This window comes from Anneissia japonica, unplaced genomic scaffold (assembly GCF_011630105.1).
Source record: "Anneissia japonica isolate Jap-2015-1 unplaced genomic scaffold, ASM1163010v1 scaffold426_len1935630_cov189, whole genome shotgun sequence".
Classification (NCBI taxonomy): Eukaryota; Metazoa; Echinodermata; class Crinoidea; order Comatulida; family Comatulidae; genus Anneissia; species Anneissia japonica.
The window spans coordinates 1,306,490-1,325,149 of NW_022713172.1; the positions used below are offsets into that span (position 1 = coordinate 1,306,490).

Genomic DNA, 18,660 nt, shown 5'->3' on the forward strand with positions numbered 1-18,660 from the left:
TAGGCCTAGCCTTGAAGGGACGAAGGTCCAAATGATGAAAAACGTCGCTCCTTGATAGCTAACATTGTCTATTTAACATCACAATAATTCATTATTAGGCCTATAGTTGTTTTTTGAATTGTACTCCACAAATCTCAGCTGATACCTCGCACAACAATTTGAGTAATGTCTCGTATCTATTGTCGTGACGTCATGACTCGCTGGCTCACACTTGCGATGTCTCGCACTTGTGATCAAATAACACGCTGGCTCACACTTTGGCAACACTCTTTGGCAGTCAACTCGCTCCTAGAAAACCTACCCTTGGAAACTTGCCCCATAAAAAAATGTACACTTCCTATACCATGCAGTCTTCAAAATTAAAATTGTAACCTTTGGTAATCAACTACATTTAAATTTTTGAAACTTTATTAAAAAAACCTAAACCATAATTCACCACTATAGACACTTTTTGACAAAAATGAAAAATTACGACTTTGTTACCCAATGAGAAGTGTTCTAATATAGACAATGGGTCGTGTCTCATATTATTTGTTATATTTTTATTATTCATTATTTTCACTTGACTCGCATAAATAATTTTGTTTGAAGAACATTTATATGCAGTTGTACTTCGCAGCACTTCACTTGCAATTTGCAATTTCTAGTTAACTTAAACTTATTTTGTACTATTTTTTGTGAGATTTTCACTGTTACGTGATCGAACAAGTGCTTTGTAAGTTTGTACTGTGTGTATGTATGTTGTTTAAGTATATTTCTATCATACTGACAGTAACACTGGCATTTTCGTGAATAAATAAAGTTATGAATAAATGAGATCTTAATGTTAATGATGCCAACATCACTTCAAGCTTATGATTACATTTTGCTATTTACGTACAGGGCGAACTGAATGATGTGTACATACCATGCAATATTGAAGGTATGCCCATGCCTGTGTGTCTTTTCCTTTCATCCAATGTACAAGGATTGAACATTTCATACTCAATAAAGGATAGCCAATCTGTGATGTAAGTAAATACAAATATTACCTCCTCACTTAATCTGATTTGTAATAACAAAATGATGAGGATGCCTTTGTTGATTTTCCTATTCTACCTGGTTTTCCTATAGTTTCTGGCCTTCATTGTAGATGTAAACAATTACAATGAACCAAATTATATTCTTTAGTTTAGATTTTTTATAATTTTAATTTTCACTATTTTCAATTTGTACAATGTAATACATCCAATAGATTGTTTTATGTCTCATGCAACAATGAATAAAATCTTGATCTTAATCAAAATTATTGTATATTTCCATAGAATTGAAAATGATGATCTGAGTCTAGATTTTGGTGAGGATGTTGAGGTATGCACTGTAACCAAACGATTTGTATGTATAAAGAATCAGACAGCAATTGAAGCTCCTTACCATATTCTTGTCAGCCGGTTCCCAGCAGGAAAGCCTCCGACCCCACCAGATGAGAGTAAGGATAAAACTAGGAGGTACAGTGCTTTTAGTTTCTGTCACCGCTATTTATAACATCTAGCCTTAATAAATTTATCACTGGAGAAAGTAGGCCTTCCATTGCTACATAACCTGGTATATTGACATATTTCCTTAGTTGATCCACATGTATTTTTAAAAACTCAAATGTTGAATTGTGTATTAATTGTATGATAGGCGGAGTCTTCTGAATCGTACACCTAACATTGCTGATCCAATGAGCAAAAGCCCAGCTAAGAAGCAAGCTGACTTTAGCAAAGCAGTGCTGCATGACGGCAGAGGCCTAGCCTTTGTGGTTCATCCATCCAGTGGAGTACTTGGTCCGTTTGCTGAGCTGAATGTGGAAGTTAGTGTTTATGCTGATATGTGGGGACAGTACTCAGATGACCTCATCTGCAAGGTAAAGCGGGTTAAGAGATTATAAATAACATACAATTGTTTGATCCAAATACTGCAGTAAAAAGTAATTTAAAGTGCCTACATGGCTCACAGTTGGCTAAACTGGCGGTAGGAACTGTGCGTAAGCTGAACCGTGGATATTTCTTCCACTGCTCTGTTTCAGCTGGTGGACTGAAATGCAAGTTTCAATACCGCACTCTCAAATGAAAGCCATTGGTCCTGTGTACAATATGGTTCATGTGCATGTTTAAGAATGGAATACACTGTTTGAAAAAGAGTAGGTTAATGCCTCCCGGTGTATAGCCCCATTCACTACCAGAAGGACTCCACTGGAAATTAGACTTTATTAATCCATTCCAAATCCAGTCTAATTCAATCCCAATTTAATTCTACAGGTGTTCCAACAATATTATTTAATATAAATGTTTATTATTATGTATTGGGAGTTCAATGTAGTTATGTGCTGAAAGCTTACAAGTTGTTAAGCAGATTGCATATATCTTATTTTATCTTATGTTTTCATAGGTTGGAGCTTTAGAGAATGTTGTGATTCCAATGAAAGTCTCTATCACAGGATGCCCCCTCAACTTCCAAATGGCTTCGTTGAAAGGTCAAATACCAGTGGTGCGATTTGGGACCCACATTCCTGGTGTAGCAACTATTAAGAGACCTCTGCGTATTATAAATAAGAGTCCATTTGGTAAGTGTCATTTATCATTAAGTGACCTCTATGCATCAATGAACACAAATTACGTTTCACATCTACCCCATTTTTGTCACGGACCACGAGCATACGCAATTCAGCACAATGACGCTATCTATTCTCCTACCATTATCAGCTGTCAATATTGTAGTAGTTGTATTAAAAGACTCTCTTGGAAATCACTTTTTATAACATAAAAATATTTAAAATGAGCATCAATAAATATATTTAACTTATTAGTATTATTATCATTGTTATTATAGATATTTTTAAACACATAGACCAGGGCTTGTGAATAGAGTGTGCAAAAAATGTAAAAAAATGTAGATGTTAATTATTGGATGAACAAAACCCCTTTTATAATTTTAACTGAGTATCAAATCTTTTTGGTTGTATAGATGTAAGAGTTGACTGGGAAATATATAACCTAGAAGAAAATGACAACAAACTGCTAGACATGATCACCAGTATTGGTGACCCATTTCCAAAACGCGATGAGAACGGACTTGAAATCATTCCTACTGCCAAGGAGGAAGCACTGAGGCTAGAAGAAAAACCCATTGAAGAGAGCACAATACCACAGATTCAGGCAGCAGTACAACCTGGCAACCACCAGGTTATTCCAGATTCAGAGCACCCTGAAGAAGAGAGGAACACACAACCACGATTAATTCGGGTTCAACTGAAAGAACATGAAGGAAATAGAACAGAACAGCCGTTTGGAATCACATCCAAACAAATGGTAACTACTAGTTTTCTAGGTTTGTATATTAAAAAAGTGAATGATGCCAGCCTCATTACTTGTGATTTATAAGTGTGTTTATGGCTGCTACTGCTTATCTTCAAAATATTACTGTATATCACTTATACCTGTATGTACCATACGTGCCAACCTTCGTTCGAAATGGACTCACCGTTCCTAGTTTCTCCGAAAACTCACCATAAATCACATCCACAGGGTTTCTTCACTTAAGCACCTGTGATTTGAAATCGGCTTCCACTAAACATATGTCAGTGTTCATCTCTCCACCAATTCAAGTATCTCCTTAAAAGTCATGTTCTAATAGATTAATGATTTTATGGCGATGTGACACACCAGTAAAGAGCGCTTTATAATTGTGGCAAAGACAAGCCAAAACAGTCACTCGTCACAAAAATTTTGAGTTATTAATACAGTTTTAGAGGATAAAATAATAGCTATAAAATGGTAAAAAAATGAAGTTACAAGCGTTTAATCACACAGCTGATAAAGAACAATATTTGAGAAATCAGCCTTCAAAGTTTGATTTCAGGCATTTCTCATGTGGAAACTATCTTTAAATCCTTACAAATTATTGTTTTAACATTGAAAATGGGGAAAATAACAGCATAGAATGATATATAGATATATAAAGTTTAGTTTAGTGCAATAAAATAGATTTTTAAAAATTTGACATTCCAGGATGTTTTGGCCATTTTCTCTGTAACAAGATTTGCGACGAGTGACTGGTTTAGCTTGTCTTTGCCACAATTGCTAATTATAATCTGCTGTGAACTTTAAGGTTTGCAGAACTGTGATGTCATCCCACTATGTTTTCCAGTTCGATCTTATTATTTTCCGTCAAATTTCAGGTTATTCCTGCTAGGGGAAGTCTACAGATTACAGCAACATTCAGTCCATGTATGGTCTCTCTAACCCAAGCTAGAACTGTAGAGTGTGTTGGCTATGCATTGGGATTTATGAGTTTAGATGAGGAGGACGTTCGCTTCAAGAAGAACATCTTTGAGAGGCTGCATGGATATGATATGACACCATTGAGGCTGGATCTAACAGCTTTCATAAAACCAGCAATGTAAATTATAAGACTATTCTTAAAACTTTTTTTCTAATATCTTTTGAGAGCCAGTAACAAAAAATAACAGGTGCTATACAAATACTCCTATTTTATTTATTATTATTGATAAATAAATTGCATTAAATCCAGTACTTCCAATAAAGAAAAAAAAAGACAGTAACTCCAAAAAGAGATTTCAAAATGTCTGTCTTCTGGGGCTCCAGACTTTTTTCTGGGGCTCCAGACTTTTGCCATGGTGATTTTGTTGCTTTTGGGGCCCCAAAACACTTGTCTGAATAAATAAATGAAATGAAATGTCTTTTTTCTGAGTTACTGTTTTTGTTTTATTTAAAAGTAAAGAGAGAGAGAGAGACATTTTGAGATCTCAAAATGTCTTTGTCTCTTTTCTGAGTCACTGTTTTTGTTTTATTTGTAACTAATTAGTGGATCCTCTGGTTTTTGGAAACCAATACGTAGGTTGCAAAAGTTAATAAACTCCCTGAAGTGGCTTCTACAATACTAACTTTGGACTCCTGCACCTTACAAATTGTGTTTTGTTATCTGTAGGCTAACGATTGAGACATCGGATGATGATGGAATGTTGTACAGCACTGCCGCTAGTCATTTGCTTGTTGATGGCAGAATCAGCAAAGAATATACCAAGACGGGCTTAGCCACGTTAACAAACAGTACAGAAACACCACTGACATTCCAACTTGTTGTTCCAGAGCCATTCTACCTCAGCAATATTGAACCAGCCCACTTTGAGGGTGATCAAAGTTTCATCACTATCATACCAAGGCACAATTTACAGGTAAGAAATGACTACTGGTGTTGTTGGTGGTCATCAAGTTTAGCCGTCAAGCCATAAGATATCTGTCCGTCATTAAAGTATTTAGCAGCAGCATCAGCCTACATTTCCTACTATATTTGACAGAGAAAGGTCATTACTTCTTTAGTTTCCCTTTGTTACACAGTCAACATGAGCAGATTAGGAATTTAGCTACAAAGGACTTCTAAGATGTTGGCTGTCATGGAAAGGTTGTAGTAGCGCCCTTTGTACACAGTGTAGCATGAGTATGTTTGTTACTGTCCAGTTAATATTATAGCTTAAATTTTATATTTAATATGAGCCATCATTAATACAATTTGCCCTCCAATTCGAGACCACTTTGAGACCTGAAAATTTAGGGTGGTTTTGGGGTTAGGTCTCTACTTAGAGGGCTTGCTTTGTGTTCAAATATTGACGATGTGTTGTTTGGTTCTTTCAAAATCTGGTCTCAGAATTGGAGAGTGCTCTGTAGTTCCATTCTAATTTAAATGACTGCAAATGACTTAAATGACTTTAAATGCAAGTTAGAAATGAGCATGCCCAAAGAATAGCATTACAGTGGCGGGTTCAGGGGGTTTGGACGAACCCACTCTGTGAAGAAACGTAACAAAATACACTGGGTCCTGGCTTACAAAATGCATGCTTACCTACTTAGGCATAGATTGGCAGGTCGGTCAAACTATGCTTAGCCCAACCGCCTTCAATTAAATATAATTAAAAACACTTTTTGGTTCGAAGTCATACTATAATAATTTATGTACGTAAGTGCATTCTTTAGGCCGTCAGTTCATCGATCCATGGAAGAAAGACTACATATCCAACTACTCAATATTGTTGGAATAGAATAATATATTGCATTTGTCTTTGATTTTTTTTCTCTATGTATAGCCTAAGAATGAGATTAAATTTACGTGACCTTTTTCAAGAGGGGAAAAACCTCGAAAAAACACCTCATAAGTCGGGAAAGCTCATTTTCAGCCATCTAGGAATCAAAATTTTCCCGGGGGAAGGAACCTGGACCACCTTTCAATTTGGAGTTTTTTCTAAACATTTTGAACCCCCCTCTTTCAAATCCGGGATCCACCCCAGACATTAGCACCAGAGAGCAAGTAAACATTTGATTCTTTGTTTTATTTGGTTCACTACTCTAGTAACTTAACATACCCTTATTTGTACTTGCAGATAAAAGTTGCATTCCTGCTGTCATCGGAACTGATACAACGCTATCTAGATCTCCTACAACCCGACCAAGAGATGGAAGGCGTGGCACTAACAAAGCGTGACCAGGAAAGAAAATTCACCATCAACAAAGACCTACAGATTGTTTACAATAATTCATCCATTCAGGTATTAATATATACAATAATAACATACTCTATAGAGAACTAAATATCTGTTTTTGCAGTACCAAAATAATTTAAAAAGTCATCCATTCAGTGTGGTTAATGATTTGACCATTTGACACACAGTCCTCAGATTGTTAAAGGAGCTGTATAAACATCAAACAGTTATCATTAAATGAATTATTAATATTATGTCTCAGTGATTTGGTGTGCTTTAGCCTTTACTTGGTCAAGGCACCTGATGCTAGCTACCAAAATATGGCAATAAGCTTTTGTTTGAGTTTATTGTTGAACATATAGTAACAGTGACACCAATATATTGATGTTGAACCGTAAAATTCTTCAAAAATTATTAAAATTGATTTGGGTCAGAATGTCATTATAATTTTAATCCTGTTACATCAGGCTATTCCCCTATGTGCCACAGTAGTCATCCCGTCACTCATCCTGTCGAGTGACAACTTAAACTTTGGTGTATGCCTTGTTGGTCAGCAACGGGAGAAGGAGATTGTCTTACGGAATCCGACATCGTCTGCTAGCTTCTGGACAGCTGCCATTGGTATGTATGATAATCATTCTATTTAATTTAATAATTTAATTTTAATCTTACATATTATTATAAAGTACTTTTCTTAATGTTAATAATATTGAGTAATCAGTTCACGACATTTCAGAGTCTTGTTCATAATTATTTATACGAGTCAGGGGCGGACTTAGGAAACTTTTGGAAAGTAAAAAAAAAAGGGAAAAAACAGTAAGAAAGAAAATAAAAAAATTGAACACCAAAAACGACTGAGAGGTTATTTTCGGGCTTCTAAAAAACGAAAATTTCGTGGTAACATGCCCTGGAACCCCTAGGACGGTGTTATCTGGATCGGCCCCAATTTCAGCCCTCCCCCCCTTTTTGGACATCTCTGGATCCGCCCCTGTGAGTAATTTATCTATATAATAGTAATAGTGTAGGTTTATATAGCGCCATCTCCATCTAATATGATGCTCAGGGCGCTTGATATGGGGACTAGGAACTCGATCAATGTACTTAAATGTGTTTGCCCTGGGAAATTATGAACATTAAATTGAATTTTTATATTTCTAATAAAAACTAATAACTTTATTTAATTACGGAAACACTTGTTCACCTCAATTCACCTCAAATGTTTTTCAACAAGGCCATAAAGGCATTGTACAAACCAACAAAACAGACATTAGAACAAAATTGTAAACAAATTTCTCTGTCTTAATGGTATGTTTCAAATTGGTTAATTGTATTTTTAGTGTGTATTATTGATTTCTCTGTTGACTTATGTATGTTTCTGCTAATTACAGGATTGTTTTAATCAATATCAGCATTCATATACTACTGCTATTTTTTCACTGATTAAATTTAGAGTAGTAAAATTGTACAGTACAGTACATATAAAGGGGATATTTTTTTAGCAAGCACCCCAAATTATTAGTTTATCACTCACCATGCCTCTTGAGACTTTTAGACAAGTAAGGGCACCAAATGATTGGCTCGCTACTTCCTAGCCTTGAAAAAGGCTTACAGAGCATCAGTGCTTAAAAAAAATTACTATCCTCTCCCCAGCCTCATGAAGAGACGTAGTTATAGATAATCAAGTCTCCAAAAAATAGCTATCCACTCCCCAAGCCTTATGAAGAGACCTAATTATTTAATATAAGGGCCTAAAGTAGGTGGGTTCTCAAGCCTCATAAAAGATTGAGTTTTATAGCATCAAGGACATCAAATAATTGGCTCTCCACTTCCCAGGCCTTATACAGAGACTTAGTTTTAGAGCATTAAGGCCTGAAGGCTGAATTATTGGCTCATTTCACTATATTCTCATAAGATATGGTGGAGGCATTCCTTATTTCCATAAATATTTATTTTCTTTAACAATCAGATTGGTGTAGCACTCCGGATGATGTAGTGTTCTCGCTAACACCAAGCAGCGGCATGTTGGAAGCCTATGTGACTCATGTGTCCAATAGCAAGACACTACTAAAGGTTCACTTTACACCAAGGTAAGCCATAATGTGCCTTTTATACCCAGGTAAATGTATATATAATATTCAAATTAGGTTTTACTGCATAGCACCGTAAACACAATATAAATAAATGGATAAATAATACTAACAGCATAATTACGAAACAGCTGGTTATGCTTACAGTTCAAAAGTTATTTACCAACTGTGATTTGTACCTCATCACAGGGAAAATAGAGACCATTTTCTATAAGCCAACAGGTTTCTTCATTAAAACTCACCACCAATCACAGAGCAGGAAATATTCTTCCATTAAGTGAGCATCCTCCCTCTGCATTGGTTGTTACATTGGAGTACTGTATATAGGTGATATAAATTCTATTTGGTTTATGACTGTATTTCATTTTTTCCTTGTTCAGGCACAACATAGCGTACGATTGCATCTTCATTTTGAGCGGCATGCTTGGAGAAGAGCCCTGCTACCTAAGGGTCAAGGGTGAAGGCTCATATGATAGTCGCCATGAGGCATTAGTGAACATCTAAATATTGTGAAATTGTTGTTTACAACAATATATATTTTTAAGAAGCAACACTACTACAGGAACAAAAATCATATGTTTTTCTGTTTCTAAAGAGTGAATAACAACAAATTAATTTTGTTGGTAATGATGTAGAATTATTACATAGTTCTGTTTTTTCTAAATTGTATATCTTAAATTATGTATATTTTGTAAATATGTTTATTGTGAAATTATATTAAATTTATATTAAGTTATAGACCATTTTCTCAGTTTATTGTATTGAAGCTAACTCTTTAATTTTAACTATCATATTTTCAAGAATATTTTCTGCTTTTATAAAGATTGTATTTGCTGAAAGAATAAATTGTTGAAGATTACAGTTATTACTCACTTCTGCTACTGTATTTTGATATATTTAAGAATAGTGTGGAGATGGGTGTTACATAGAGAAGGTGTCTGTAGTGAGCTGCTTGGTCTTCTGATATTAAAACTATTGTAGTACCATGACTTATTCATCTTGTTCCCAAATGTCACAGATCATATTTCATCAATCAATTAATTAATATTGTGTTTTGGCCAAAAGGTGTGTGAAATAGAGTTTACATAAATGTCTTGTGAACAAACATTCTGATAAAACATAACACAATCGCCGATTGTATGCACATAGCTGTCCAAAGTTCATGAAGCAAATGACATCTCCAAAAAAATTGGTAGGCTAGTGATTATGGCGCCAGACTAGTTACTTGGAGGTGGAGTGTTCGATTCCGACCCCAATTACTTGCAAATTTATTTTTGCAAGTATTGGGGAACATACTGAGTATTTGATATTAACATGTCGGGTAGGGCAAAACATCGCTTTTATGACATTTTGATGATTCAAACTCGCATCGAAATCACATCAAAATTTCAAAGAAACTCATTATATTGATGCCTTTTATTGTGATAGGCACTGGCTGACGTTTTGTGCCTCTATTATAATTGGATTTTTTTTTTTCTATTGTAGGCACATATTTTTTGTTTAATTGTGTTAAGATGACCAGTTCTAGTGCAAATCTAAAATTAGGTTTATTGAAAAAGGAATCTACAGTGCTTTACGTGTTGCAAATTTAGTATGTTGTGGTGAGAAGCAAGAGCGCGCCACAGTAACGTGAATCCTTAGAGACTCGGTTGACAATCGCCTGGGCAATCGCCAGATGGTGTCACGTCGTCTTGCGCTTAGACTGAGCGGAGTTGGATTCGTCATATTTTAAACCGATTTTTAGCGAAAAAACAGATTTTTCATTTAAATTTAATTTCATATCCTATCATACAAATTTGATCAAGATTTTGTATTATTCTCTCCTAACTAGCGGCCATTTTGAGAACAAATCGTTAAATTGGGGAGGGAATAACAACATGTCTTTTATGAGTTGTATGTGCATTTTGTGTTGTTTATATTTACATTTAATTGTAAAAGTGAAGAAAATGTCAGCCCTCCTCAAATACTATTCCTTTAAAACGTATTATATAGTAGAGTATTATAAAAAAAATTTTGCACAATTCCGAACAAGTGAACTATGAAAAGACGATCTTGATGCTTGATAAATAAGAAAAACTAACTTACAAACTACGCATTGTTATAATATGCCAAAAATAATAATATAGTCATTCGCATTACTGTAACATTGTCAATTTGCTTTTTGGCTGTCCATTTATAAAAACAGACAAAATATCGTAACTTAAATGCAAATTCGTTGAGAATATTTGTTAATAATGTAGAAATATTTATAAAAATTAAGTACTTAAAGCAATTTATTTAGAAAAATCATTTGAAAAAAGCCTGTTTGTTTGATAATTACTTTGATTTTATTATGTGAAATGGACCGGAGACCTTGTTCATGAATAATAGGCCTATAGATTCTTCCGAGGCTTTGCTTGGCCTTTATAAAAATAGTTTCCTGTTTCAACTGCTTCAAGCTCAATGTTGTTATTAAAAATAAAAGTAAGTCACTTCATTAACCATAAGGAAAATAAACCTGATTTAGTTTGCTTTCTTAATTGACCAATTATACAAAATCATTTTGCCTGTAATTTATTGCGTGCTTTTGTGTACTTTTATAATGATGGAGTACTTAGCTATTGTTTAATCAGGGAACTAATTATCAAAAATAAACTTTTTAAAAATGCAGACCTGTCATGATTTGTTTGAAGTAACGCTTGTTTCATGGCCATCATTTTCATATAAATCAACTCATTTAACTCGTTATTTATTTATAAAATTTTACATAACAGTAGTTCTAAACGTGTTCAAAGTAACGCACGGGATAATTGATAATTGACCTTGTGTCAATAGCGCCACCAATATTAAAAGTTGCGCTTGCGCGAACCATGCGTGGACCACATGGTGGTGAGGGCTCCACCTCCTCCGGTTGTTGTTGTGGACGCTGTATCAAATTTGGGCCTGGGGTCTACATCAACCTGCCAAATTTGATTAACTTGTACTCTAATGTTCAGTAAAACATGGAGGAGTGAAACAAGTCGGCCTTACAACATGTAAACAAACTACAACAAGACAACGCATTTCATCAAGGTATATTTTAGATTGCCTCTTCCACCAGAGAGATGTAAATTAATCTCCCTGCTTCTTCTGTACTTCTTAGGTAGGTAGGCCTAACTAAGCCCGAGCAGACATATACTACTTTACTGTCATCGAAGCAAATTTACTAGGATTCTCTGGATAGACCTAGCCTAGTCCAAGTTTAGTCCCAGACGAAAATCCTCTTCGTTTTATTAAGATCATTTAACTCGTTTTTAAGATTAACATAATGTTTGCACCATGATATTCAAACGTTTTGATATTATTATTATTAGTATACCTAGGTCTAGCCTAGTTTACAAGCAAGTCCTGTAGGCTGTGTAGTAGTAGGCCTAGTAGAGGCCCAGTAATAATAATAATAATAATATTAGCATTTTTTCAAGGTGTCAGTAATCCAGTATCACTTAGAAAGCCTTTGTATTTGTATGCCAACCATAGTAACAAATTATATTTTAAAAAAAGAGTTTACAGATGCTCAATTATACTGGTTAAAAAAAGCCAATAATTTGCTGTTAATGTTATTGATTTTTCTGAAAATTTTGGAGAATTTAAAAAAAATTCTTGAGAGGGAAGATTGTTCAAAATTTGGGAGAATCCTGATTGTCAGTTCTCGTAATAAATATATGTTTTATGATTGATGAAAAAAAAAGGGAAAAAACGTATAATTGGCCTAACTTGTACTGAAGCGATGTCTTATCCTAACAGCTAAAATGCGCTATTCGACAACATGAACATTTCTAGATCCCATCCGTTTAAAAGCCAGCGAAAAAAGTTTTCCAAATTAAGTAGTTTCAACATTGTAATGTTGAAAGTATTGATTACATGCTCTGATGACATTATATTTCTCTGTGATAATAACAAAACCTAAATAATGTGATACAATGCCATATTATGTTACATAAGGACAAATATAAAAAAGTAAACTTTAAATCACTGACTAAAGCCTGGTTCGCACTGGATTTAAAAAATGGTAAATTTAACCAGGGTAACTTTAACCAAAGTCATGGGTACAATTCATCATTGTTCGCACTTGGATTATTCACGCGGTTAGTTTTACCAAGATTTAACCTTGTGTATAAAAAATATTATTGAGGGCACTAGTTTGTGACTTCAACTTCCGGTTTTTTTCGAGCAGTGTCAATATGGACGAAGTTTTAACCGTGTTGCACGTTCGGATTGGACTTCTTGACCAGCGTGGTTAGTTTAACCGAGACCGTGGTAAGTTTTACTGGGCAGGCTGAGGTTGGTAAAATTAACCATTCAGCTTGGTTAATTTAACCCTGAGGGAATTGTAACCGACGTTCGGATTGGATTTTTTTTGGTCAATTTAGCCAGTGACCGGTTAATTTGACCAAATTAAGTCCAGTGCGATAGGGGCTTTAAAGGTTCTCCAGTGAACATGAAAGAATGAAACAGACACAAAAATTACAAACATAAACATAAAAATGTGATTTAAATACAGTTTCATAAGAACTCACAATTCAATGTACAAAGGAAAAAATTCAATTCAAATTACAAAAAAATTTACAATTATTTGGATTCCACACTTGGGACTTCCCTCCACGTATCCACGATTATTCCTACAAACAGAGGCATATAAGAAAAATAACATAAGCTGCGAGTGATGCATGATGGTGCATTTATAGTGGCCTGCTCAAATTTAATAAATCAATTTATTTTGTCTCAATAACAAATAAATTTTTTGTGGTTAAAAGGCCAACAAGGTAGTATGAATATTTAACTTGTTAAAAAATTGTAGACAGTGGTTCTTTTTAATAGTTTTATTGTTTTTATTATTTCTACAGTATTATATTATTTAAAAAATTGTTATTAAATTATAATTATTTAAGTTATAATTGTAGAAATTATTACATAATACTTACAATGTTATTTATTATTATACTGGCATTTTAATATTTTTATGACCTGCCTAATTAATTTGCATTTGGGTTGTTGGATAGTATTACAGATGGCTTCCATTTGATACTTTAAAAAATTCTTAGTTTTTTTAAACATTGAGTAAAATATTACGTACCCTTAGTGTCGTAGCTTTTCTCCTAACCCCTGTTAAAAATTACATAACATCCAACTAGCATAACATACAGACTTTGATAATAATGAACCATATTAATGTGACACATTAAGTTGAATGAGAACAAATAAATGGAAAGAAATGAACATGCCCTTGAAATATTGAGAGAAAAAACATTAAGCAGTTGTTTTCCATCATCAACGGAAGGAATTGCTGGCAAGTTCAATGATCGGAATGTTGTAACTCAGTCGGAAGAAAGAACTCAGGAATTGTACCCCAAGCGAAGGCAGTAAATATCAACAGTTAATGTCCCACACAGTAACATGTATGTTGCGCTGATGTGATCATGGTGTGATCAATTCCCACAAGGTTACAAGTAAATACGTTGAATCTGGGAAACGATATCTTACTCAGCTGCATTAGGAATCATGTCACCTTTACTGGCTATCTGCTTTTATATTTTGAAACTATGTTTACTGTAATGTTCTCATTGATTTTAATCATTCAGTTTTGATTTGTTGGGTTCGCATTTGCTATAACAACATTATTTTCCCTCCCAAAATGTTGATCAACATCTGCATTAACCAACTAATAAGTTTATTGGGATCCTCATCTGTTGCGAATTAAATCTACGCATGAGTGAAGGTCATTGACTTTAGTAACAGCAAGGTCAAATCCCTATTAAAGATTGATTATGCAATTTGTTATAAATTCATAGTTAATATGACATCATTTTAAGTCTTTATTTTTGAATGGGTATACAGTTAGGCCTAGTAAAATTTCAGAAGAAACAACTCCTGTATTTTTAGTGTTTAAAATGATGGAATTATGTCTTAATATTCTTAAAAATCTTGGACAAAATATTAACCTGCAGGGGACAAGGTCAGAGCCATCAGTGACCCTAAAGGTCAGTTTCAAATTCAATTATACTTGAGGGGAAAGGATTTTACTACCAAACTTGTTCTTCCTTTCAGATCAGATGAACTACTGATTAGAGAAGTCGCATAAAAAGCACTTTTAAAAAAGGTAAGAATCTCAATTTTTTTTTTTTTTACCTAGGATTGAATTTGTTTTTGTTTCTGTTGGCATTATTCATATAAATTCTTTCCATTACATTATTATTTATATTTGAACATTTTCTTGGTATTAATCCTTATCATAACAATTTTTAAATAAAGTTTCAATTACTGTATAAGTAAACCAAACAATTTGCTAAATTAATACCTGTTATTGAAACATTTTAACAATTTTCAAATTTTAATGAAACTAGTTTGATTAAAGTTAAATAATAGGGTTGTAAAACTATGTGATGACCTAGTTTATGAGCATCACTCATTGAAGGTGCCATGTTATCCTTTTCAGGGGCTCCGTGCTAAACACAGCAAACACTTTAGTACTGATGCTTAAGTGTAGGTGATAACATTGTCAACGCTCATTTTTCTTCATCTTGAGGGAAGTTAATTGGTTCGATCCCAGCGGCCCCTATTTTCTTTACTTCACCGCCTTGCCTATAAAATATTAATAATACTTTTGAAGTGACAAGCCTAACATTCATCTTCCCTCATCATAACCCATTTCTTTGAATTTGCTTTCATGAATTAAGTCAAGCAGTGCCATTGAGACACCAAGAAAATAAACACACAGACAATCTGTTTATTTATACTTTCAGAATTATCCTCATAGTCATAGCTGTCACTACTAACTACTGTTTCTTTATAATATCTTGGCTTCACAAATTCAGGGTAGTTGTTATACTACTACTAAGTTACTACTACCCAGAACTGCAATAATATTGCTAGGCTAAATTAAACCTCTGAAATAGGTACCTGTTACCTGGGGAAATGGTACATGCACAGCAAGAATAAATAATGTTATTTTATTAACAGTAGACAGGGAGATAAACAAAGTACTTGTACTGTAGTGTTATAACAAAATTCTACTTAAATAACTTTAACATATTGTTGGTTGATTTCAGAACATTTAGTATCATAATTTTTAAAGTTTTGTTTTAAGTATTTTAAAACTGTATTTAAAAGCTTTGAAAAAATAATTGCTGAAAAGTATGGTAAGTTGTGAACTAAACTAATTTGTATCCTATTTTTACTCTCATGGATATTCAAATGCCAGGTTCAATGAATATATTCACCTATAAAAATTGACCTTTCAAGTAATAGTACTGTATTTTGTTGCTCCTGTTAAACATAGAATTTGTATGTTTATTGTAGTTTGCAAATGCTGTCCAATGTTTAAAATACAGACAAGATATCATTTTGCACCTCTTATACAGTAGGCCAAATGGCTCAGGTGTACCACCTACAGGTGAGATCAATCATACACCTGTATAAACTTGAGTCTGAAGCCTACAGTATGTACAATTTTTCTTAATAATGAATAGCATTACTATACTATACTAAATACTGATGTCCATCATAAATACAAGTAATAAAAAAAATTGCCTTAAAGACTGATGAATAATTAATAAAAAATCTCATTTGATATTATTTATTTTGCTGTTAAAACATTGCACTCAGGAATTTAAGAATGTGTTATTTTTACAAAAATGAATTTGTATTAATTAAAGTCAGTTAAAATTAAAAGAAACCCTAATGATTAAAGGATAAGTTGTCCTACTTCACTCGCATAGTGTTGGAGGAGGGGTTCATAGCAAAATAATCCTTGTTCTCTTTGTTATTTTGTATAAAAATAAATAGCATTTCTGCTCCCACTCAACATTTGAACTAGTGGGTGATTTCAATTTAATGTGATTTGTTATATTACTATTATTAGTATTAAAATATTTGTTAATGGCTTTTACAAAGACATTAAATTTTAGTCCTGCGGTAATAGAGTGCAGTCTTAAAAATATGACAGTATGTAATGTAATGGGATCTCGTAAACTATAATTAGGAATATTTAACCAAGATGGATTATATTTAACATAACTTTCACCCAGCAGAATAGGTTTTTGCCCTATAGCGCCCTTTATATCGGACAGGTCCTTTCCTCCTGGGAATCCCCCAATGCGTCAGACATAGATCCTCCACCTGTCACTTACTGTATTTATGAGTACCTTTGGGAGTTGTATATTATATCTGCAATGTCAATTCAAGGTACAGATCATAACCAATTTGTAGTTAGCTTGCCTCGTTCTCCTGGATGCAACAGAAGATGTCAATAGCCTCTCTTGCTGGAGTGGCATGCAAGTGCTGGCTTGTGACAGCTGTTTAGGGAATTACAAGAGCCACAAATATGAGTACTGAATTGGCCTGCCACATTTACTTTGGAAGTATTTCTTATGTGCCTATTACAATGTTGAGTGGCCAAGAACATAAATCACACTGAATGATATATAGACCTAGAAGGTGGCTTTTTAATTTACTATGTATGTATCCAACAACTACATACAAAAAATTTAAATTAATATAAGGTTATAATAATGTAATTCGAACCCCATACAGTCAATTAACTTTCCACATAACACGTTTACCTTTACCACTCGACTACACTTCACCTGGCAAGTACTGTATGTATAGTAATATTATACCCCTATACAACAACAACCAGCAGATTGAGTGAATCAACTATGTAAATAGATATGGCACGACTGGGCGAGGGTTTGTAATCTTAGATTATTTTGTTATTTTAATATTGATGTTCACGGGCACGGATTTGTTTTGAAAGGTGGGGGGAATTTATGGAAATAGTACCTCTAGATCCCACAACATTTTAAAGCTGGTGGCCAGTTCCAATCTGTCAGAAAAATTATATATTTTTGTTTCATGGACTGGATCAAAATCTTTAGCAGGCCATAGTTGGGGCGCTTGCTGGATAGCAGGGCTTCATATGGCCGGAAAATGACACTCTTATATTAACATTCATCATCATGTACTCTGGCTCTACAGCGCTCTTTCTTGGTCTTTTATGCAGTTCATTTCAATTTACAGGCATCTTCTTGACTTAAGAAATTATATTGCAGTCGAAGTGAACGTGAGAGAGAGAGCAAAACTTATAATCAACCCTCCGATTTTGGAGTTTTTAGTTTTGTGTACAATACACAAAAACTCCAAAATCAATGTTTTCAAACTTTCAATCAATGCAGAAAATCCAAAATCGAAGGTTTGAATTAAAGTTTCGTAAACTCTGATTTTGGAGTTTTCGCTTATGATACACAAAACCTCCAAAATCAGAGTTTTGGCGGTGGGTGCAAACACTCCAAAAATGGAGTAACTACATACATGCTATATAGAGGGAGCTTGTTTAATTAATAGTACGCAGAAACTCCAAAATCGGAGGCTTGATTAAAAGATTGAAAACTCCGATTTTGGCTTTTTCAATTATAGTAAGCAAGTATGAGATACCTATACTAGAGTTTACACAAGTAACCACACAAAACAACTTTTTTGTAGCCTATTAAACTGCTGACTGGTAGGATATTGCAACAGTTAATATATATTGGAAATAATTTACTGAGCCTTCACTTACCTAGGTCCTGGTGGAATTGTTGTGCGTTGGTTAGAATTTATTCCTGAATTAATGGATGCAAATGAAATTCATGAGGAACCCCCAGAGTGTGTTGCCTATTAATAAATTTGTTGAAATGTATTTCTGTGGCTTTAAACAGATGCCTGTGGCTATAAGAAACATTGCTTTATAAACTTAAATATTTTTGAATTGCGCCCCCTATAGGCCTATCCAAAATAAAAGATCCTGTCACTCAAATAGAGAGGCTAATCCTGGTTTTTACACATCCATATCAACGTTCTTTGATTAAAAATTGTAATATAAGTATATTGTATTACCTAAAGGAAAATTTAATTGATATTCAGCAATAATAAATTTCAAACTCTGCTGGTTACACTAGCCTCTATTTGGTTTAAGAGAGAAATTATAAATTCAGTATCGTGTAATTGTTTCATTTGAGTGAAACTACATACAGTACTGTATTCCCACATGGGGTCTAAAAGCAG

At 34.0% G+C, this 18,660-nt stretch overlaps 1 protein-coding gene and 1 long non-coding RNA gene across 2 annotated transcripts in view; both read left to right on the forward strand.

The window, feature by feature from the left end:
• LOC117108314 (deleted in lung and esophageal cancer protein 1-like) overlaps positions 1 to 11,255 on the forward strand; it is a 25,951-nt gene extending 14,696 nt beyond the window's left edge. The window contains exons 23-33 of the mRNA XM_033250290.1: positions 883 to 1,010; positions 1,305 to 1,487; positions 1,666 to 1,888; positions 2,413 to 2,587; positions 2,989 to 3,332; positions 4,202 to 4,422; positions 4,972 to 5,218; positions 6,419 to 6,583; positions 6,985 to 7,138; positions 8,484 to 8,604; positions 8,985 to 11,255. Coding sequence (XP_033106181.1) covers positions 883 to 1,010; positions 1,305 to 1,487; positions 1,666 to 1,888; positions 2,413 to 2,587; positions 2,989 to 3,332; positions 4,202 to 4,422; positions 4,972 to 5,218; positions 6,419 to 6,583; positions 6,985 to 7,138; positions 8,484 to 8,604; positions 8,985 to 9,108 — 2,085 coding nt within the window. The 3' untranslated portion in view covers positions 9,109 to 11,255. The remainder of the gene's footprint in view (positions 1 to 882; positions 1,011 to 1,304; positions 1,488 to 1,665; positions 1,889 to 2,412; positions 2,588 to 2,988; positions 3,333 to 4,201; positions 4,423 to 4,971; positions 5,219 to 6,418; positions 6,584 to 6,984; positions 7,139 to 8,483; positions 8,605 to 8,984) is intronic.
• A 200-nt stretch (positions 11,256 to 11,455) lies between these two features.
• Positions 11,456 to 18,660, forward strand: part of LOC117108296 — a 13,191-nt gene continuing 5,986 nt past the window's right edge. Inside the window, exons 1-2 of the long non-coding RNA XR_004445351.1 lie at positions 11,456 to 11,655; positions 14,668 to 14,719. This is a non-coding gene — a long non-coding RNA (uncharacterized LOC117108296). The remainder of the gene's footprint in view (positions 11,656 to 14,667; positions 14,720 to 18,660) is intronic.